Below are 21,508 nucleotides of genomic sequence, written 5' to 3' on the forward strand. Positions count from 1 at the left end.
GTTCTAACACTTGTCTTGGATTGGCGCCATTACCATATGTTTATCAATGTCTTCAGCATCCTTGGGTTCATTAATTTGTCACCAACATGCTTTATGATTGCACTAAAAGTGCAATCTTGAGTGTAATTTGGACCCATACTAAAGAGTTTAACATCCTCGGCGTCTCGCTCTGTGGGGGACTGGCTTATAACAGACCTGTACCGTCCTTGGGCGGTCTGTGGTTCTGCTCTAAAAGGCCAGTGTTTAACTCCCCAGCACATGCAGTATGCAAAAACACGCATAATAAGTCAGAAAAATCACTGAAGACTCAAAGTACTGAGGTGAATGTAGCAGCACACATTAAGGTGTTTTTATTGTTTACTTACAGCATGTGCAAAACAATGCTTCATTCAAAGCTGGAATAACTGAATAGGCAGGGCTGCAAATTACTCGTACACAAAATGTAAGCAAAAATATTGAAATCTGTTTATATACAATTTACAAAATATAATAGACTTTATATAAAAATGTATATATTCATCTATGTTATTTAACTGGATCTGTATCCTCGAAGAACGGCTGTTCGTATGCTCCCATTCGTTTCCCCAGGAACATCAAATTGTCCTTTACATTCACTCGTTGCACATTTGAGGAGTCCTTTATTGCAAAAGTGTCCATTCAGTGAGGTAGAAATGTTCATTCTTTTGGTTGTCCTCTTCATGAAAAACAAGAGCAGATTGGCGCCCGGTCACAGCTAGGTGCTCGTTCTGCACTGTGAGGTGGGATCAGTCCGACTGCTGTCAAATGGCTGTTCGTACACACTGTTGCTCTGCTCCGACGACGAGTCCTTGCTGACGTTGCCGTCTTCTCGGTCCGAATCGTCGTCCGGAGCAGCGTAGGGGTTATCATGCAGAGTTATTTCATTATATGTCGGCGGTGGGCTGAATCCTGGATAGAGGTCTTGCTGAGGCCTCCAGGGAGCTTTCCCAAATGTGCCTAAGTGGGAAAGGTTTGAGAAATCAGAACAAAAGCAAGAGCAATATCTGCAAAGTTTGGAAAACCGATTAATTTAAGACCTACCCATGAATGTGTTGCACGGGGAGAGACACTCGTGAGATTTCCCATAGTCGACCATGTCTGCGTCCTCCGTGGATGGGCGACGATCGCTCTGTTGACTGGGGTTAGGGAGCTGCATCAGAACACTGGAGGAGCAGAGGTCAAAATGCTCCGACAGGAAGTAGTCCCTCCTTTTAGAGTTGGTCAGGCTGCCGCAGTACGAGTCAATGCAGACGGGCCTTTGGTCGACTGAACAGCCTGTGGGTTAAAAATGGAAAAGATAAGTTCCAAGTGCTACAGGTAGACTTGAACATTGCAACAGATGTGGGAAAAAAAGAGGAGCTTTACACACCCGAGAAGACCTCTGTTGGGTCAGTGGAGTACATGTTATCTCTGCGAAGTAGCGAGCCAATTGGACCTTGGTAATGGCAGAGCAAAGGATCAATGGCCGCCTCAAGGTCTCCTTCACTTCCTGTATCAAGCTGACAAAGACCTGTGAGGGTAAAGGAACAGTTTTAAATGAGGAAAGAATGCTTTTGAAATTTTCTCTTTGAAGACAAAGAAGAAAGGACAGGTGTTTTACCATTCATGTCTTTGGGTTGCAGGTAGAAGCCGCTAATGGACGACGCCATGTACTGATGACTGCTGCCGCTCTCTGAAGGGATGTAGCCGTCCTGTCTGTCAGCCAATGTGCCCTGGGAGGACAGGTAGCTGGGGATGTCGGCAGGGAGGTTGGTTTCATCTGTAGCACAAGGATATTGGGTTATATTACATTTTTATTATTTACAGTTAAGAGATGGAAGGATAGATGAAAGCTCAGCAAAAGATAAAGAAACGCCACCATGAACTGACCTGTGTTGGTGACACTGCAGTCCTCATTCCGACGACGGGTGTGATAGATGATGACCACCCAAACCAGCGAAGTGCCGACCACGCAGCACACCACAGCAATGATGACAATTCCCACGGTAGTCCACCCATCATCATCCGAACCTGGTCCACTCACGACGCCAACCCCAACGCCCCCTTGGCCTCCAGAATCACAGTTAGGATTGGGTATGACCGACAGCCGAACGTTGCCCCTCTCTGTGCCCAGTGCGTTGGACATCTCACAAGTGTACTTCCCTGCATCTGCCTCGGCGGCGTCGACGATGATGAGGAGCTGGTTGGCAGCTGCGAAAAAGTGACGCTCGGTCACCACCAACGGGCTGTCGTCTTTGGTCCAGTTAAGCCTAGGGGGAGGGCTTCCCCCAGCAATGCACTGGAGCACTGCAGTCTCGCCCTTAGCCACAGTGCGATCCATGAGGGGACGCACGAAGGAAGGGGTTTCTGCAAGAGTAGTACAACCGATTAGAGTGGGCATGACTCAACAATGTCAGAGCGATGCATCAGCGTACAAACTGTGTGCAACAGTGAGGGTTCTTACCCAGGACAGTCAGCGTAGCATTAGCAGAAATGGCTCCGGCTGTGTTCTGAGCTGTGCAGCTGTAAACACCAATGTCTTCTGTCTTCACGTCAACTATGAAAAAGACATCATCCTCGGGCATAACATGCATGCGGCGTTCTCGGGCGGCAGGGAAGTCGGTGCCTCCGTCTTTCTGCCAGGCTATCTGAGGGGATGGGTGGCCAACAGCAGCACATTCCAGCCTAGCCGTTGCTCCAGCGCGGATACTTAAGTCCATGGGCATCTTGGTGAAGGAAGGGAGCACTGGAAATTGGGGAAAAGACCACAAAGTTGGATCATTCAAAGATTTTGGCAGATGCCATGAGTATCCACTTTCTGGAAAGAAAAACACATGAAATGGTTTATCCCATCCCAAACTTACTGTTGACTGTGAGTCTGGCCTTGGTGGAATAAGATGATCCAAAGTGGTTGGAGATGACACACTGGTACTTCCCCTCGCTGGAGAACTCCACATTGCGAAGCTGAAGCGTGGTTGTATACTCTGTCACCTCAGTCTCGCCACCCACGCCTCCCTGCACCCGTAGGTGGGCCTGGTTGTGGATCTCTGCGTCGTTCAGGACTTCGTTGTCTTTCTTCCAGGCAAAGGTCATGGGCGAGTCGCTGGAGCTCGCCGCCGAGCATACAAACGTCACGTTGGAGCCCTTGAGGGCTGACTGGGTCTCTGGCTGCACGGTGATCTGAGGCTTTGGAAAGTCATCTGAATGAATAAGAAAAGATAAAGTATGAAATTTCTCTTCCACGATATCTGATTGTGTAAAATTTATATATTTTTTTCCTGAAATTGGAGGCAGTTGAGGTCTTTTTACAAGAAAAAAAAACAATATATAGTTGTTCCTTCTGTTGCTATCCAAAGTGACTTAGTAAATTTCCATCATATTCCCTCATGAGACTCATTAGCTTCTCTGGGAGTCAGCGAGGAAAATATTTAACAATCTGGGTCAGTTTGCAAATGGAAAACCTGCACTGCCTAAATGGCAGTTTCTGAGACGTTACAGTACGCGTGTGTCAAGGTGTTACACCGAGTGAATGCATCACTCACCGCACACAAACTCCTCCTGGCTGACAGCGAACACACTCCTGCCCTTCAACATCTGCGGGTGGGCGCAGCTGGCATTGACGCAGGGCATGAAGGTTTGCTCTGCCACCCAGACGGGAAGCCACTTCAGCTGGCAGTCGCACAGGAGGCTGGAGGTGTTCAGACGCCTGTCGGGGGGAGAAGACACAAGACACATTTAATTCACTCTGCAGTAATATCAGTCCAAACGGTTGATAGTCTGTGCTTTCTCACATAGTCCCTGAAGGTTAAGCTAAAGCTCAGATATAGCCAAGAGCACGTTTTATTTATTTACAAAACCACAAAGTATTTGCATCTAAATTATAAAGCTTGATTATTATTTTAAGATTTCCTTGCTTAGGTTTTTGGTGGAAAGTATCCTTCTAGGGAAGGAGACAAAGGGAATTTCGAGGCCATTATTAACACTGAAGTAAGCACCGTTTGGTGCCGACTTTCCCATAAGACCATAATCAGTTTCACCTGGTGTTCTGTCCTACATCAACAATGAAACGCTAACTGAAGCCGTCCTCAAATGTGATCACACTTACAGCTCCTGCAGGTTCTTCATCTGAGAGAAGGCGTTTGCTTGGACGGACATGATGGCGTTGTTGCTCAAATCTCTGCGGAGAGTAAAGGATTAAAAGTTGGTGAGATACGTACAAAAAGATGGCAGCCGTTTCTGTAGACATCAGCCGCGCGGAGTGAAGGCTACAAAAACTTGAGCCGAGAGAAGAAAAGGGTCTGGGCTCCAGAACAATAAAACTCTGGGCAGCAGTTTGCTGTGTTAATCAAGAGAGGCCCAACTCTGGGCTGCTTTGAGCTCTGGCAACGGCTGGGAAAAAACTCTAATTAGAATCAAATGCAGCTGTTGCACATGCATACACACACGTTCACACACACAGCGTTCTCTTCGCTTGGTGATCGATACAGTCTGGCACACACGTTAAGATACTAATGGCTGAGTTTTTTCTTTATTCCACATCAAAGCAGCGGAATGGGAGAAGACAGTTTGGGTGTACGGCACTAACAAACAGCCTCTGTGTCTTAGTGTGATTCACCCTGCTTAGTTTACAACTTGGACTTTTGGAAACAATCAGTGAAACATGAGGCCAACTCACAGGTGCTGCAGCGCGTCCAGACCAGAGAATGACTTCTTGGTCACCGAGCGGATCTGGTTCCCCTGCAGAAATCTGGGAAAACGACGAAAGCCTGATCAATTTCCAATCTCACTTTTACTCATTTTTCTTCATTTCGCTCATGTGTTTCATTAAGTCAAATGATACACCAGACCGAGCATGAACTCACAGTTTTTTCAGCTTGTCCAGTGCAGAGAAAGGCCCGTTCATGTCTTCAATGGTCCAGGAGATTTCATTATTCTGGAGATCCCTTTCAGAAGAAACAAAGACAGACCGCGTTGTAAAAAATCCACACCCAGAAAACAACTGCGCTTGCGATGTTAATAAAACATACAATAAAAAAAAAATGTGGCTTAACATTTTGTGTGGGGGTGGAAAATGTTTGAGACGTTAAAACTGTATTCAAAGCGGCTCCTGGCCTCAACAGGAAGTTACTTCCTGGCTTTTGCGGCACTTTTAAAAGTCTGCGATGGCTTTTCTGTGTTGCATGGGTAAGAAAACGTTTTACAAGGAAACACAGCAATATAATGTGTGTGTGACATTTTAAACCTCATTTGAGGAGATAAATATACTCATGCAATTCAAATATGTATGTCATTATCCTCAAAGGAATGTGCCATGAAATGCATGGTGAACTTGAGATATTAAACACTTTCTTTTTATGTCAGAATCCACTGTTTTTGGTTAAGATTCTGGAGCTGACTAGCAGTTTGTATGTTCAACACTGAGCATAGTGGACATAAAACTTTCTGCTACATATTGAAATTAAAATGGGATATGGAGAAACTATTAATTAGCAAACATTTACACCAATGCCATGTGTAAACGCTACACAGCTAACTGAAGCAAACAAGGCTAACATGCTAAGAAGAAATAGGGATGTGGGCTATTCTAATATAAATGTCAATAAAAACAAAACAAAAACTCTTATTGTTAATAAAGACTGACTGAATTTCCACCAGAGTCAAATTAGCATATTAGCACAATGAAAGACTAGCTAGCTTGCTTCCTAAGTTGATTGAAGGATTTAGCATGACATTGTTGGAGGCATGCAAGCGTGTAACCTCTGCACTGGTTGAATTCCCACAATCCTTCACTCTATTCGTAGATGCAGAGTCACGCAAACAGACGTGGTAAAGACTTTTCCTCTTTCCGGCGCACCCATTTTAATAGTAAGTACAATGGATTTCCACCTTAACGTTACATGAAATTACTTATTTAGTTAGGTTTGAAATGTATTATCACCAGTTCTGTGGGTACATATTGTCTAAACAGCGACTCTACAAAGAAAGCTCCAGCTCTTTGATTTTCAGGGAATCTGACCAACTGTTGATGTGCCCTGAAAACATTCTTGCTACCAAACTGTGACTCCTGGAAAAAATGTGGGGACGTTTATCTTTCTGTCCACAAAAAGAAAAATACACCAAAACAACCAAATACACAGTTTGGGAGTATGAATATCACCAAAAGCCAAGAATTTCCCAGAGAAATTGCCTCCTTTGATCCCCCAGCTGCTCTAATGCTTTCAAACAGTTACGGTCCTCCTCAGCATGCCTGGCTATGGCTGATTGAAATTGAGAAAGGGTGTGTTTGTGTGGATGTGTGGAGAGGGGGGAGGGGGGTGGGGGGTGAAGCCCTGAGGCAATCCACGTCCACCTAGGTGCACACCTGCCCTACGATGACCTCAGCAGCACAGCTCACATTTGGTTCTAGTTAAGAAATCCCAACTTGGGATGGAGCCTTTCTGTGGGAAATAGGGGGATGGGTGCATGTGGCGGGGTGAGGTGGGGGGTTGGGCTCGTTGAGGTCGGGGTTGTAGCCTCTCAGAGGTTTGCTTTTTTTATGTGTGTGGAGACCTCAACACAGTAATCTATTTCACATCCCCAAAACAAATCAGGCAGGATTATTTCCACTCAGGCAGAGTGTCGGTGGTGGTGGAGGTGGGTTTAAAGAGGCCGGGCGGGCCGACACGGCAGCATATGGATTAGTCGGCACATTTGATGTCACTGTACGACATCTAGCATTTACTAAAAGTAAAGCTTCATGCAACCACTACCAAGGCTGGGCTGTTTTTCTTGTTTTCTCTGCGTACGAGTGTTTTTTTTTTTTTCAAAGAATCTCAGATCAGAGTAAACTCATTCTGGTTAAGGCTTGAGGAAGTAAAGACTTTGGCCATGTTTTGTTTGCCAAAAGGAGAAAAATGGCACCAAAGAGCAAAAAAAATAATAGAAAGTTGGTCTGAAAGCCTGCTGTTGGGAACTGATTATTCATGGACAGGGGATTAATAGCAATGGATTCATTTGAGAGCGGTGGACTTTCTTTAACTTCTGTCCAACAAAAATTGCTGCAGCTGGAGAAACTGTTTGGAGTCTGATATCACGTCTGTTGTATAAAATGATGACAGCCAAATGACTTTAAAGACATACTTCGATGTTATGACCGGGTGTTTCTCTGTATCTGTTGAAATACGCCCAATAATCCAAACAGAGCGTTACACTACGCCAAGTTTATTAACCCTTTAAGACCTGAACATCCGCCATAGTATAACAGTATTTGAATTACTCATCAGTGGACAAAATGACAAAAGTGTGGCTGAACACTCGGAAGTTGCGCTTTCTGGGAAAAAAAGCTGCCATTACGGTAATGATGACGCACTTCCCAGTGTTCAGCCACACTTTGAATTTTGTTAATAGGGTAAACCACTGTGAGTTATGGTAATTCAAATACCCCACACTTCGACGTATCACCAGCGCTTTCAATGGGCTAATAACAGTAGAAAAGCAGAAAAACCAACAGTCAGCTACAGTGTGAGCTGTCTTTAAAAGCGAAGGTGCTTTACGGTAAAATAGTGAATGTAACTTACAGTGTCTGCAGGTTCGTGAGGCCCCTGAATGCTCCGTCTGCGATGAAGCTAATGTGGTTGTTCCCGATGTGGAGCTCGTCCAGCAGACTGAGACCAACGAAGCTGGATTCCTCCAGTCTGGACAGATGATTGGAGGACAGGTTGCTGTAAAACAGAGACAAGAAAGCAACGACAAAGATTAGAATTGTGCCCTTGAACCCTGCCAGGGCGCCACACTGCTTCCAAAACACAAAATGAACGAGCACGTTCAAGTTCAACAGCTACAACTGAAAACACAGCGCATTTGTTCCGTGTTTTCATATTTATAAAAATCATCAGATTTTAAAGTCTGGCGAAAAACAAAATCCTGTTTCCTGACTAATCTACGATCAGTCTGAGGTCAAATTTCGCTGCAAAACAGGAATTACAAAAGAAAATCAATTGGAGCAGCCTGATTTCTTCTTCTTCCTTTTTTTCCTCCCCTTTTAGAAAGTAAACTCAGATGAGAGCAAATCAGATAGCTGGACACGTTCACAGCCCATAAGGCGGCTTGTTTACTTTCAGGTTGATGTGATAAGAGCGAGAGAGGCCGGGAAAGAGAGAGAGAGAGAGAGCGAGAGAGAGAGGGGAAGAAAAAAAACAAAAAAAAAAACAAGCTATCTGTGAAAAACACTCCAGACATGGCAAACACTGAGCTAGCCATTGCTGTAAACAACAACCACAACAAAGGAAACTCAATCTGCTTTCGGGAACGTGTGATGATCGGCTGTAAACTCGCTGAAGTTCGTGGGTATTTCAAAAGGAAGGAAAGAGCAACTAATAATGAACTTTCCAATAAGAAAATAAATAAAAAAAAAAAAACAAGTGGGACTTCCGGAGCCCGATGTTTTGGCTCAAGTGACAGCCGAGCAGAAAAGAGGCAGAGGGGTGTGTAATATTCTGGCAGTGCTTTAATGTTGGCAGTGGTTGGCAGAGCACAAGAGACAGTGCTTTGTCTATTTGTGTGTGTGGGGATTGGCGACGGGAGGAACTGGAGTGTGAGGAAGGGCATGCGGGAGTGCCAGAAAGGAAAAGAGGGCAACACAGAGAAGTGTTGGGAGTTCAGAGTGTGAATGGAAAGTGAGGAGGGAACATCGAGAGGGTGGAGGGAAAAGAATGAGAGACTGGGGGGGAGGAGGAGAAGGAGAAGAAGAAAAGTGGACTCACAGCTCGCTGAGTTTCTGGCAGAACTCCCAGGCGTCGGGTCGGATCCTGCTGATGGCGTTGTGGCCGAGGTGGAGCTGCTGCAGAGTCAGCAGGCCGTACAGCCAGCCTTTGCTCACCTCCGTCAGGTTGTTGTAGTCCAGCTGCCTGCACGCACACACACACACACACACACACACATAAAGTGAGACTCTACTCCGGGTTTAATCGTGAAGGAGACACGGAACACAACTAAAAATCTGCTTACAGGACTTCCATGTTGCTGAGGCCCCAGAAAGCTCCGTCCATGAGGCGGCTGAGGCCGTTCCTCTGCATCTTCAGGGAGCGGAGGGCGTGCAGGCCGTGGAACGTCAGGCCCTCCACCCTGCGAACCCGGTTTCTGCTCAACTCCCTGAAAACAAACACATAAATTCAGACCAAACTGCTGCGACAAATGAAGTATTTCCATATATTTAATGTCCTTGCAGATCTGAATCGATCATGGGGAGAGAAAAACTAATCAGCAGAGTGGCTAGTTGCATGCAGCCTGGAAAATCATTAATTGTTGATTAGCTTAAACAACTTCATAAACCTTCCATTGCTTTGCTTCCACTGTAATCAATAGACTGTTACATTTAAATGGAGGTTAATTGAAAAACGTGCATCAACAATCAGGAGGAGTACCGCGGTGTACGTACAGATGCTGGAGGTTGGGCAGCTGGAAGATCTTGGCCGGGATGGAAGAGAGGCGGTTGCGGTTGAGCCGAAGAACCTGCAGCGTGCTGGACAGGTTGGTGAAGCAGCCGGTCTCCAGCGACGAGATCCGGTTGTTGTTGAGGAACCTGAGCGATCAGTCAGAACTCGTTCATTCACATTCTCACGGGAAACGGTCCCCCCCCCCTCCGAAAGGCATGAGACAAAACCCCGACACTCACATGTTCTTGAGGGGCAGAGCGGGGAAGGAGCTCGCCTTTATTTCCACGATGTTGTTGTAGCCGAGGTCGAGCGTTTCCAGGGCCAGGAAGGGCCTGAGCTCCTCCTCGGAGATCCTGGGGATCCTGTTGTTTGCTCTGAAAATACAGGGACCATTGCTCCAATAAATGACAAAAACACTGTGTGTCTGACTAGCGGCGCACAACAGCTTCGTATTCCCAGATATACAAACAGCCAAGTCCCTGAATTAGGCAGCGGTATTAAAAAATGACAAACTCTCAAGGGCTCGAAGAGCTGAAACCTACCACCCAACGTGAAACTACTTTCTTTCTTTCTTTTTTTTGGTCATGTTGCATGCATATTTCATAAACTCCAACAAATTGTTCAATATGATTGATGTCGATGTTTCCTTCACGCCAAACAACCTTTTGGTTTCGTTACGTGTTATTTTGTTTATAAGGTAATTACCAACAAGGTATTTAAAAAGGTAACCTGCCAATTACTTGGCTGATGAATACCATTCCCTCAGTGAAAGCATGCCCCGGCAGAGGCCAGCAATTTCCTGAGCTGCACGCCTCCTAAATTGCAGTGCAGGGACTGCTTAGTTATAAACAGAGCCCGTACAGTGCCCTCTTTGTGCATTAGACTCGGCGGCAGAGAGAGTGGAGGGGAGGGGGGAATTCCCTCCGCTGCACCAGACTACAGGCCTCGTTTTCAGTATTCATTGCAACGGTTATGGTCCACCTCCAGCTACACCTTGCTGACCAGCGAGATGTTTTTTTTTTTTTTGATGGCTGCCGGAAAAACAAACCCAGTTTTATAATGCGGGTTTAATTTAGAATGCGGTGCTGTTAATGTTTAATTGTTGGGATCTGTCACTCAGCTCAACAGGCTGCTCCACAGCGGCGGCAGGTGTTAGCAACGGAGCGGCTGAACCCTCAGCTTGTTTTCGGGCATCAGGGATGAACTTCCCGTTTATATCCAGTAGCTCCTCTGTGCTGTGAGGTGTAATCCTGATCTTATATGCGTTACGTCCTCCTCTGGCAGTGAGACAGGTTCATATATTCAAGGGACTGTGTGGTATGGCTGACCCAGTTTTTCCACACGTCTCCACTGTTTGTGCACATATTTCCATAGAAACGGGCTTCTGCATCCGAGGAGAGCAACACCTCGTGATAATCTTCTGATTCAAGGCGAGACACGTCAGATGGGATGTGGCTTCCATCCAGAGAACACCTTTGTCTTACGTCAAATCAGTCCTGGATTTAATTGTTATATTATTACATGGAGTTTGGTGCAGCAACATAGTCTTTTTCCACTCACCGCAAGCCATGGTAAAATACTCAATGCCTACAATAAAGGCGGCACAGGCGCAGGCACAGGCAGCTCATTTGTTTGGAGATTTGCAGTTGGCTTTCCATGCGCCACAGCCCCCCAGGTCCCGAACAAAAGTGCTGCACGCCACCTGTATCTCAGTTTTCATGTTCCCCCGACTGGTCGCTGAGAGAAGGAGGGCTGCCCGGTGAGACGGAACCAGTCTTTCTAGTTTTTTTTTTCTCAGGGGGAAAGCAGAGCCGCCGACAGGCGAGGGAGCTCGGCGCACGCTTCCCGCCTGAAGCGGACGGCTGGATGGCTTCGGTCGCGTCTGAATCGCCGCGGCCTTCCGCGTTCCCCCCACCCAAACACGAATCTGACCCGAACCGCCGTCAAGCCTGCAACCCGCCGTTTCCGTCTTCACATGCGCACCGCCGCCCCGGACGGTCCCCTCCGCTCACAAACAAGTTGAGCATTGTGCGCTTTAACGGCGCACCACTTCAAATTTGTTGATCCAAACTAATTCAATGTGATTATGGAGCCATTAGGAGTGTGGTTGCAGAGCTTTGCTGCCGTTTGTGGAAGTCAATGGGAGGCCAGCCATGTGTCAATAACAGCCCGGGGCATCTTCAGCGCTGATGAAAATCCATACGAAAACCGAGATAACCTGAGCCTCTGCTGTTATGCTGATGCGAGCACAACCTCAGATGTTTACTATTCGAGCGACGCCAGCTCAGTTTTGGATCGTTTCATCACCGAAAATCTTTTTCCAAATCTTCTCGACCAGATAAAATGCGAATGTAATAAAAGTGTGCAGCTTTTTTTCTTCTTCTTCTTCTTCTTTTTTTTTTAAATTTTTTTCTCACAAGCGTATCAAACCGACATAATTAGGGTTTCACACAGGCTCATACCCGGCAGCGCTCTCCACATAACTCTTCAGTGTTTTTGGCCACCATCTAGCTGACCACATTTGCACACTGACAAGTTGTGGAAAATCACCCTCGGTGAAGTCTTTCTTGTTGTTTTCGGCACAGCTGTCCACTGAGCAGCGCATAATACTTTTAATGGGGGAGGCTCTTTAAATGGAAAGTCTTCTTTTTTTTTTTTTTTCTAAAAGTGTCTCGCTTGTGCTTGTGCGTGTGGTATTTCCTATTGGAAAAAGAACAGAGTTTTCAGAAGCCATCTGACGACTTGCTCTCTCTGCAGTGGCGCCTGTAATGAAAACCAGCGCTGCGTTCGCTGTTGAGACGCCATGTTAAACTCAGCTCATATCTCACTCTAACGGCTGATTGTCTTAACACGTCGGCTCCCTCTGGGATTGAAGAGAAGGGCAGGCTGTGCTAACATGTGAGACGAAGCCCCTCCAGATACAAAGAGAGACTGAGGATTTCTTAATGGATCGCTATGTTTCGGTGACGCCTAAAATACTACAAGTTTCATGTTGGTTTGAGTTTGATTTACCAAAACTTGTCCTCGTTGTTCTTGTCAGAATAAGTAAGCCTTCTTTTGTGGGGTGTTGCTTTATGTGCGACTTAAACTCAATTCAATTTTATTTATATAACAATACAAATTGTCTCAAGACGCTTTACAAAAAACAGCCTCGAACTTCTAGAGAAAGCCTGAAGGCCCTTATTCAGCAATTACCAAGCTAGTCAGTAATGTCTGTGACGGAAAGTGCAAAGAAAATGTCCGTCCCACCCAGATTGTTGGATTGACAGGCCGTCTCTCGGAGCTCACCCTTTGTTGGCCTTCTGACCACCGACCCGAGGGCTACAACACTTTGTTAACTGTTAAAAAAAATGCAATGGACCAATGTGTGTACGGAAAACCGGTGAAAAATCAAGTCATTTTCCCCACAGTCTGCCAACGTTAGCCGTCTTGCCTCTGGATTATTACAGGCTTTCATGGGACTGGATCGCATGGCTATTACTTGTTTAATATGGCCACAGTAACAGTAACGGGCCTGGACAAATGGTAGTAGCCCTCTGGTCGGTGGTCAGCACACCAATCAGAAGGCCAACCAAGGGTCAGTTCCAAGAGACGGCCTGTCAATCAAACAGCCTGGGTGGGATTGACATTTTCAATTGGCCTATCAGTGTTAAATTAGAGTCAGTGTAATGGACACGTCAAACAAAAAATAACAAAACACCTTTTCAGCTTTGTATTGTTGGTTGGACAAAACGTGAAGTAAAAGAACCCTTATGGGATTTAATGCAATTCACCAGAAGCCACCAAACAGATGATCAAGATGTTCTGTCTCAGCTGAACCACTAAGGACGTGTGTTTATTATAAAAGCGCCGTGTAAAATTACTATAATCGCTCCTGTTTTGGTGTGTAACTCTCATTTTCAACGAGGTTTGAATTCCTCAGACATACCAAGAGCTTCTCCTCCTCCTACACCTAATCAAACCTGGAATCTCCACGGTCATTTGTTGAACCCTCCTAGAACATAGGCAGAGGGATTTAGCGGCGGAGGGGTTTACCCCCTCCATAAATTCCTGGGAAATTGTTCAATTAATTAAGATGATCACGACTCAATTACTACCAGCTGCAGGGTTATTGCCGTTTGTTTTTACTCTGAGCTGCGAGGTCAAAGAAGTCGGCGAGAGCTGCCGCTATGTCTGACTGGCTGTTTGAATAAGTGGTATTCGATACCCTGAGGTCTTTTTTTTTCTTTACAACCCTCCCAGCTTGGAGAAACTGAAGGAGGGAGAGAAATTCTGGAAAAATGTTCCACTGGAGGGAAAAATCACACCGAGCCGCCTAATCTGAAGAAAGAGGGCGGCAGCCGACAAAGATAGTGAGTGTAATTTATACTTTCTCCTCCCTAAGTGTGCTCGCTGTCTTCACATCACTTTTTACTAATTTCAAACGAATTAGGCTCCTGATTTCACTGCCTTTCCTCAATATTAAGATATTAAGGTGTTTTTAGGTAAAATAGGTGGAGAAACCAAAGCAGAGCATAACCATAGGTTTGTTATCATTTGTTGTTAAGCTTTACCATCCCCTAGATATTTTGCTCCTCTTGTATTTTCTGTATTCTTCATTGAGTATCACTTTTACTTTAGGTTCTTAAATCAAAACAACACCAGATACTTCATATAAAGTTATCTGTTAGCAGGATTTTTCCTTTTTCCTCTCTTGCTAGCCGTCTGTCTATTGATAATTTTTGTTACTTAACTAAATACACGAAGTTCATTAGACTTGTGTCTTGTATTATTCTGTAAATCAAAGTTCCTGAGTTCCTAAAAATAGCATAACATTTATCTAGGACCTGTAGCGTTAGCATGGAAGACTTTGATTAAACCAAATTGAACGTCCTCCAAAGTAGGGTTTGGAAAAATCTGCGCTAGAATTCTGCACTTGGTTCCAGAGTTGCTCAAAGGTACTTGGATAGCTCCCACAGCAGCGGTGGATGGTCAACCTGTGACCTTCTCATAACCACTAATGGAACAATGCGCCCATAGACATGTGGGACCAGTGATCAAAAATAGCAAGGCAGGGATATAAAATCCAAGCGAAACCCCCCTCTTAAAACACAGCCTCTGAGGCGTGAAGATTTTCCCTTGAATAAAATGGCTGTCCTGCTCATGTTTCTCTGCTGAGAGAAAACCTTTAGCTGGAGGTCACACTCCTGAGCTAAACCTGCAAACAAATTGTCGATTGACTGCCTGAGCGGCTGCACGCCCTGCGGCCGCCGCGCCGTCTTGTTGGGGCTTGATGGGGAATACGCCTCGTCTAGCTGGGAGTCGGGGCGCATTCTTCCACTGTAACTTAACGTTGGTCGGTTTTGAGACATGCCACAGAAAGACAATCAAATTGTTGAGGTTTTGCACACTAATATCTGTTGTTGTTCTGAAAGCACGTATTGCTCAGTGATATTCCACAAGATGTATTTGCTTAAAGTCTGAAGGGAACGAAACGCTACAAGCCTTGTGTTTTTCTACCGAACGGGATCACTCATAGACGTTAAGTACTTTTCTGCACAAAAGTGGTACTGAATGAATTTTAAGGTGATGGATGATCAAATTTCTGGCCACTTAGAAACACTCTCTCTCGTGTCCAAGCTAACCACTATTCATTTCCAAGTCCCATAAAGGACAACACAGAATCTGCCCACTTATGATGAAACAAACAAAATCACCACATTTGGATTTTCTCTCCAAAAAGTCACGTCACCGCCTCCAGGTTTAAAAATACCCCGACAGCAGCGAAAGCCACCAAGCGAAATATTTCCATTTCTGTTGATGGCATTTGTCTTCGAAACACGTGACCCGTCTGGGGCCGACTGCCATGTCTCAGACTGCCCTGTCTGGGAACGAGCTCAGCCAAATGGGTTGCTCTCTAGAGGAAAGGAAGGGAGGGGGAAGGGGAAGGGGGGAGGCGTGGAACCACTTCCCAGCTCGTTGCTTTAACCGGCAACGACAGCCCTGGCAGAGGATTACTCTCCAGATTGAGATGAGGTGTGAATCTGAAGAAGTGTGTAGGAAGAGTTCAGGGAAAAGCTTCACTTACAGAATGAGTGTCGTAATGTTCGACGCGTAAGGTCCCAAGTCCGGTATCGCCTCCAGTTCGTTGTGGTTCAGCTTTCTGTGTCAGAAAAACACCGTAGTCAAACAAACAGTGTGTGTCGCACGGCGTGAAGTCATGGCTGCTTTAGAAAAACCCATCGTTTTCTCTAGAAAACGCCTAGGCCTACTTACATTTCAGTCAGATGTTGTAGTTTGGAAAACAAAGTGCTGTCAAGCACCTGCAATTTGTTATGGCTCAGGTCCCTGTGAAAGAAAAAAAAAAAGGAAGCACAACTTAGGGAGAAAGTATACACCGTGCACTGTATTTTTCAATTCCTGCAGTCTTCCATTTGAGTCCACACAGCAGAGATAATTACATACAAATTCTCTTGTGTTATTGTGCCGTAACACTGTGAACGGTGGGAGTGGATCAAAGGAAAAGTTGCTGCAATTAAACTCGAAGGTCAGGAGAAATGTTGCATGATATCTGGGGACTAAATGAATGTTTAGAGAAATAACTGAGATAATTTAAGAATAATAGAGTTGTAGTTTCACGCACACTTGTCACTGCCGGCATCTTCAGTTTTAACAAATTCTTTAAAAGGTCTTTCAGACGATTCTCTTTCATTTTTAGTTCCAGTATTTGAGACTGGGTGTCAACTTGGGTTTCAGATCATTCGTTTCAGGTATTCCTGAGAAGCATCCGAGCGTCTGGACTGACTCTAACATCTGAAAGAAACTGGAAAAAGTTCCAAAACAAACTGCTCTACATTTACCAAATGGCTTACAAGTTAAAGGCCTGGTTTTGGCTTTTCGTCCAGCCTTTGTAACACAGAAGAGAAGGCCGAGGCCAACGCCGCTCACTTCATTTCCAGGCCTCAGCAGAGAGGCAGCGCCAAAACAGACGAGCTGATAAGTTATTGAGGGGCTAGATTCTTTTTGTGTTGAAAGGACGCCAAAACCTGGAGAGTGGAGTCGACAGAACTCCAACGCAGCAGGAGCCTCCCATCAAATGTCTTATCTAGTGTCTGAACTCGCATTAATCACCGGCTAACTTATAAATATTTATAAATCTTTAAACATCTAGCAAAGAGGACTCTTGTAGAGGTTTGCACATTTTTGGAAACTTCTCACCAGTTGCACCTCTACATAGCCTGCATATCGTCCGCTCTAGACTTGCTCGGTTAGATATCAGGTCCATGTCCCGGTTTAATCCGAGCTCCCTTTGGACCGGGGCCTGACTCAAACTCAGCCGAGCCTGGTGCTGGCGCTGGACTCGTCTGGAGGAGTCTCTGGCTGCAGCTCACTGGGGGTGAGACTCGTGTTTTCGGTGCCTGTTTTCTTGGAGAAAGAACCCGAATACGAGCTGTAGAAGTCTTGCAAACCAAGCCTCGTGCACAGTTATTGACACGGGCGAGCACGATCAACGCTGCTACGCCAGACGCTTTTTTTTTGACACCTCCTCTCGTCGTCCTCCTCCTCCTCCTCCCCATACCTCGCTCATCTGGAATCCATCAAGGAGCTCTGGGAGGAGGGGGGAGAACCTAACAACTGGTAATGTATTCACAATGCCGGGAAAAGCGAGAGGGACGTCTTTCATACGTCTGAAACACCCCTGTCGAATTTTCTGGGGCCTGTTTTTGTTCTATGGTGGAAAGTTTCATGGACCACTCAACCAGAGTTTTACTTCCCTCGCTAAAGTTAACCCCCATTTCTCCTCCTCCTCCTTTCCAAGCGGGCAGCTGTGTGGTTTTTGTTGTTGTTGTTATAGCTCCAGCGCTGGGGGCCATATGGCAAAGGTGTCCTATCATACTCCCTAGATAAACCCTGAGTAGCCCTGACACTTCCATTTCCCTCACAAAGCAGGCTCTGAGTGGAGCGAGATAACATGCAATGGCTGCGTACAGGCTGCAGCCTGTGCCTGCTGGTCTGGTGAAAATGCTCTGCGTGGCCTCCTTATCAGCCACTGAAAAGTGAATGAATGAGCTACTCTACATTACAAGAGTTGTCTTGAACGTCTTGCATAACAATGGAGCAACAGCAATAGCTTTCAAATTAGTCTGCTCAGAGGCAAAAAAAAAAAAAAGGAAGGAAAGGAGGAAAAAAGGAGGAAATTTTTTAAGGACTTCGAGCTAGCAAAAGAGCAGAGAGCAAACTATGACACAAAAAAAGTCATTATTATATATTATAAGTGGCAATTTTTTTTTTTTAAATATTGACCACAAACTTTTTTAAATTTTGGAAGCCGGATATGATAAATTGTAGCTTACTGGCTAGTAGTTATCAGCTATACTAGCTAGTCAAAGTACATACATAAATTAGCATGAGCAAAAGTGCAAACCAGCTGCATTATTTATCTTTTTTAATTAATGTCCAGGCTCGTCATGATTGCCTGGTCAATTTCGTAGTCCTTTAGCTAGAAACGTCTTAAAATACATTTCATGAATGTAATGTAAAACATCAGGTGGGTTTATGCTCAACAAATCTCTGCATTCACTATGTAATTTTAACCTTAATGTGATTATATTGTTTAATAGCACAGACTATTAGTTGTTAGCTAGTTAAAATTTTGGTTAGTTAGCTAACAATCAATGAAATAAGACATATACGTAGCTAACATGGATTAACATGAGCTAAAGTGCAGACAACTATGATTCCATAGCTATTTTTTTTAAATTGTTATTTATCTTTGAGTTCTTTAGCTTCAAAATCCATCAAATGTATCTAATAAACATTTGTAAACCTGTTATTTTACAATATCTCTGTTTCATTTATTGTGTACATTTCATTATTAAAACATGAATTACTATTTTAAATTTAACGCAAATGTTTTACTGCTAGCTAGTTAGTTAGCTCGAAATGAATTAAATTAAAACAGAAATATAAGTAGCTAACATAGATTTGGATCAGCTAAAGTCGTTATTTTTCTTACTTTTAAAAGTAACATTAACATTTTAACATTACTATCTTCTGGTCAAATGAATGTAGTTCTACAACTGCCCCCTAGAATGTGTCTAATATATGATTATAGCATCACTGGGGTTGAATGTTCAACAGAACAATGCCTGTTATTACTGTTGCTGTTTATTATTTATTAAAAGGTTAATAGCATTAGTATTCTAACTTGAATGTGAATATATTGTATTTAATAGCACAAACCACTAGTTTTCCCAAGTGTAAGCAAGCTAAAACTTCAGGTAATTAGCTAACTACGAATTAGCATTTTAATTTTAGCAGTTTTTTTTGTTTGACAAATGCTGCCTTCCCAAACAAAACTGGATTCAATAAACTTCTGACAAACATCAGTTAAGCTGGAACTCAAGTAGTTTAGAAAAAAAAGAATGATGTCCTTTGTCTAATGTTTTCTATTGCTGAGTGTTTCCGTTTATTAAACAGTAACTTCATTAAACGGTTCTGAAGTTGAATGAAAAGACATTAAATCTTGGCATTTATCGTTAACTTATTGCCCACAACAACCTCTCAGCTATTCATGGCTTAAGCCAGTTTCGTTACGCTCTGCTCTTCTTCTTCTCCTCCTCCCTCCTACTTTCTCCTTCCCCCTTTCCTTTCTGTGAGTTTGCTTCGAACTAATCCTACACGCTCCTCCTTAATCAGTACCATCACTGGCTCTGGTGTTGCTAATTCAGCAGAAATAATGGGGTGCTGGAAAACAAAGGCTCGGGCGGTTTAAGGGGTTTAAGATGTGCTGGAGAGCCACTCGTAAATTAGCATGCCAGAGTGAAAAGAATTTTTCCCCCCCGTTTGCAACTCTCTCTTTTTTTTTTTTTCTCATTTTCTTTGGAAGATTGGGCCTTGGCTATGAGGCTCAGGCTGGGTCTGTTTTCTCTGGCAACGTCAAGTTTCCAGAGCAGCACATTTCAGAAAGAGAAAAACTAAATTGAACAGCTTCTACAAGGCACGAAATCAAGCAACCACTGCCGGACAGGGAAAAGTTAAAAAAAAAAAAAGTTCCCCAGCTCAACACAGGGCAATAAAACAAATCCGGCAAGAATAATTATCTGCCAAGCAGAACGCACCGAGGAAGCGTTAAAGTTTGTGTGTGCGGGTGCTTGAGCTCCAGCGGGCTTCGGGCCGAGCTCATCTCAACGGAGCCAAGCGGACAAACAGGAGAGTAATGGAGATGTTACTTCAGGAAACGGTCTACTAGTGCTTAACACTACAGACTGCATCTGATTTATGCTTTTATGGCTTTGGGGGCCTCAGGGGGTGGGGGTGGAGGGGGGGTCTGTGAAATCTGGAGACTGAACCAACACTGAAACACACAACTAAATCCACTGAAGCAACAGGTAAATTCTATTTGTTATTACTATTAGTATAAGTCCAACTGATAATACTAGCAACTCCGTGACCACTTTTACCAAACAATGCCACAGCAGAAAGCCTACCAGGATACCTGCAGGCGTTCTTAATCAATTACAATTTAGAAAAAGGCCTTGGTGGGCCTGACAATGGCACATTGATGTGTAAAAAAACACACTGAGAGCCTGTTGGGCCTCCCTGCTGGCCTCAGGATGAATGGCACGTTGCTGTGAGGGGTCAATATTATGCGTAAAACTTAATATAAGGCTTACAGAACTCACAGGTTAATGATTAGGTGTTTAATCGGAGCAACTTTCTTGTCATTCTACTACTTTATGTTAGAGGAAAGGTTGTGCCAGGTGGTTTTCAAAAGTGAAATCGTTTCATCTCAACTCAAAAGTAGTTTCTTCCACAGTAAAATATTATTATTAGGTTTTACGCGAATGTGGGTCATCCCGCGCGCTCCAGCCGACTCAATTAAAGCATTTAATTAAAAGCACCAAAATAGCAAAACACACAAATGAGCAGTGATGTCGAAGGGGGTGACAACGGGGTGCATAAAGGCTCTTTAAAGCGGACTCACAGTTGAACAGTCCATTCCGGGATCGTATCTGGAATTTGGCCCCTCTTCAGCCGACTGCAGTCCACCAGCTCCCCAAAACAGGCGCAGGGAGGGGGACACGTCCCGGAGCCTGCACCAAATCCACGCTGCAGTCTCAAAAACAGGACAAAAACCACGGCAAACCTCGCAAAACCGCGAGGCTGCGTAGAGGAACACATATTTTTTTTCTCCTCTCTCGATCTTCTGGCCGCTCGAGAAAACACCCCCTCTTTAAGTTTTTTTTTTTTTTACCTTCAGATGAGGCGCAACAAATCCGACAAAAAAAAAGTGAGGAGAAAGAAAGAAAGACAAATCCAAACTCTGGTGCGACGCTTATATCCAGTCCCTCGCTGTAGTGGGGATGGCGGAGGTGAGGTGTAAAAGAAACGCGTTGCTCTCGAACTTGTCCATTCCTGTGGAGAAACTTTTTTCCTGCCGTGCGCCTCGTTGCTGCCGCCGCTGCTGCTGCTGTTGGGGCAACTTGTGCTGTGCAGGGTCCCCACGGCGCAGCGTGAGCACACACCAGAGGTATGCGGGGGGAGGTGCCACAAGGGTGCATGGGAAATGTAGTCCGGGAGTATTTCAACAGGAGAGGAAAAAAAAGATTTAGTTACTTTCTGTTCCTAAAACCAACACAAATATTTACAGGCAAGTTTAAAGCTTAACTGGATTAGAACAATTTACCCAGTAATATTAGTCTCCATTAAGTTTCATTGTGCCTTTTTAAAAGCTCACTATTTAATGTTTATTTCTCAAAAAATTTGCAACTGAATAATGCAATGACTGTGCAATAATGCTTAATCATTGACAAACGTACATCGCGCGCGCGTGTGTGTGTGTTACACAAGCTAGTACCGTTTTGTAAGATTTTAGTCAAACTGTTTAATTCTCTTAAGATATTGTCTATTTATCCGACGTATGGTAAATTAGGAGGAAATTTGACAACAATACGTACGAGAAACAATAAAAAAATTAACAGGAAATCATTACGATAAACATATGCAAAAACAACAACACTAAGAGATGTATAGGGAAAAAAATAGAAATGTGAAGACATTGCAAAAAGCAGATTTATTGGTTAAAATGCTTTCAGACTCACATAAACCCATTAAGG

At 44.4% G+C, this 21,508-nt stretch overlaps 1 protein-coding gene across 1 annotated transcript; it reads right to left on the reverse strand.

Annotated features, from left to right (window-relative positions):
• Window positions 1–321: 321 nt before the first annotated feature.
• Window positions 322–20,892, reverse strand: lrig3 (leucine-rich repeats and immunoglobulin-like domains 3). The gene is made up of 19 exons (XM_047575507.1): window positions 20,377–20,892; window positions 15,666–15,737; window positions 15,478–15,552; window positions 9,650–9,784; window positions 9,413–9,556; window positions 8,983–9,126; window positions 8,739–8,882; window positions 7,554–7,697; window positions 4,860–4,940; window positions 4,673–4,744; window positions 4,103–4,174; window positions 3,540–3,703; window positions 2,862–3,197; window positions 2,462–2,743; window positions 1,888–2,364; window positions 1,619–1,777; window positions 1,388–1,528; window positions 1,060–1,293; window positions 322–975 (listed from the first exon to the last, which is right to left on the reverse strand). The coding sequence occupies exons 1-19, from the start codon at window positions 20,571–20,573 to the stop codon at window positions 734–736; spliced, it is 3,315 nt and encodes a 1,104-aa protein (XP_047431463.1). The 5' UTR covers window positions 20,574–20,892; the 3' UTR covers window positions 322–733.
• Between the last annotated feature and the right edge of the window lie 616 nt (window positions 20,893–21,508).

The sequence above is a fragment of the Mugil cephalus genome, chromosome 22 (genome assembly GCF_022458985.1).
Source record: "Mugil cephalus isolate CIBA_MC_2020 chromosome 22, CIBA_Mcephalus_1.1, whole genome shotgun sequence".
In the NCBI taxonomy this organism is placed as follows: Eukaryota; Metazoa; Chordata; class Actinopteri; order Mugiliformes; family Mugilidae; genus Mugil; species Mugil cephalus.

Coding starts and splice junctions, on each gene's coding strand:
- lrig3 (XM_047575507.1), bottom strand. CDS start 20,573: ATGTGTTCCTCTACGCAGCCTCGCGGTTTTGCGAGGTTTGCCGTGGTT. Junction 7,698..8,738: donor TGCCAGAAACTCAGCGAGCT/GTGAGTCCACTT, acceptor TCTGTTTTACAG/CAACCTGTCCTCCAATCATC. Junction 1,294..1,387: donor CCCAACAGAGGTCTTCTCGG/GTGTGTAAAGCT, acceptor TTTAACCCACAG/GCTGTTCAGTCGACCAAAGG.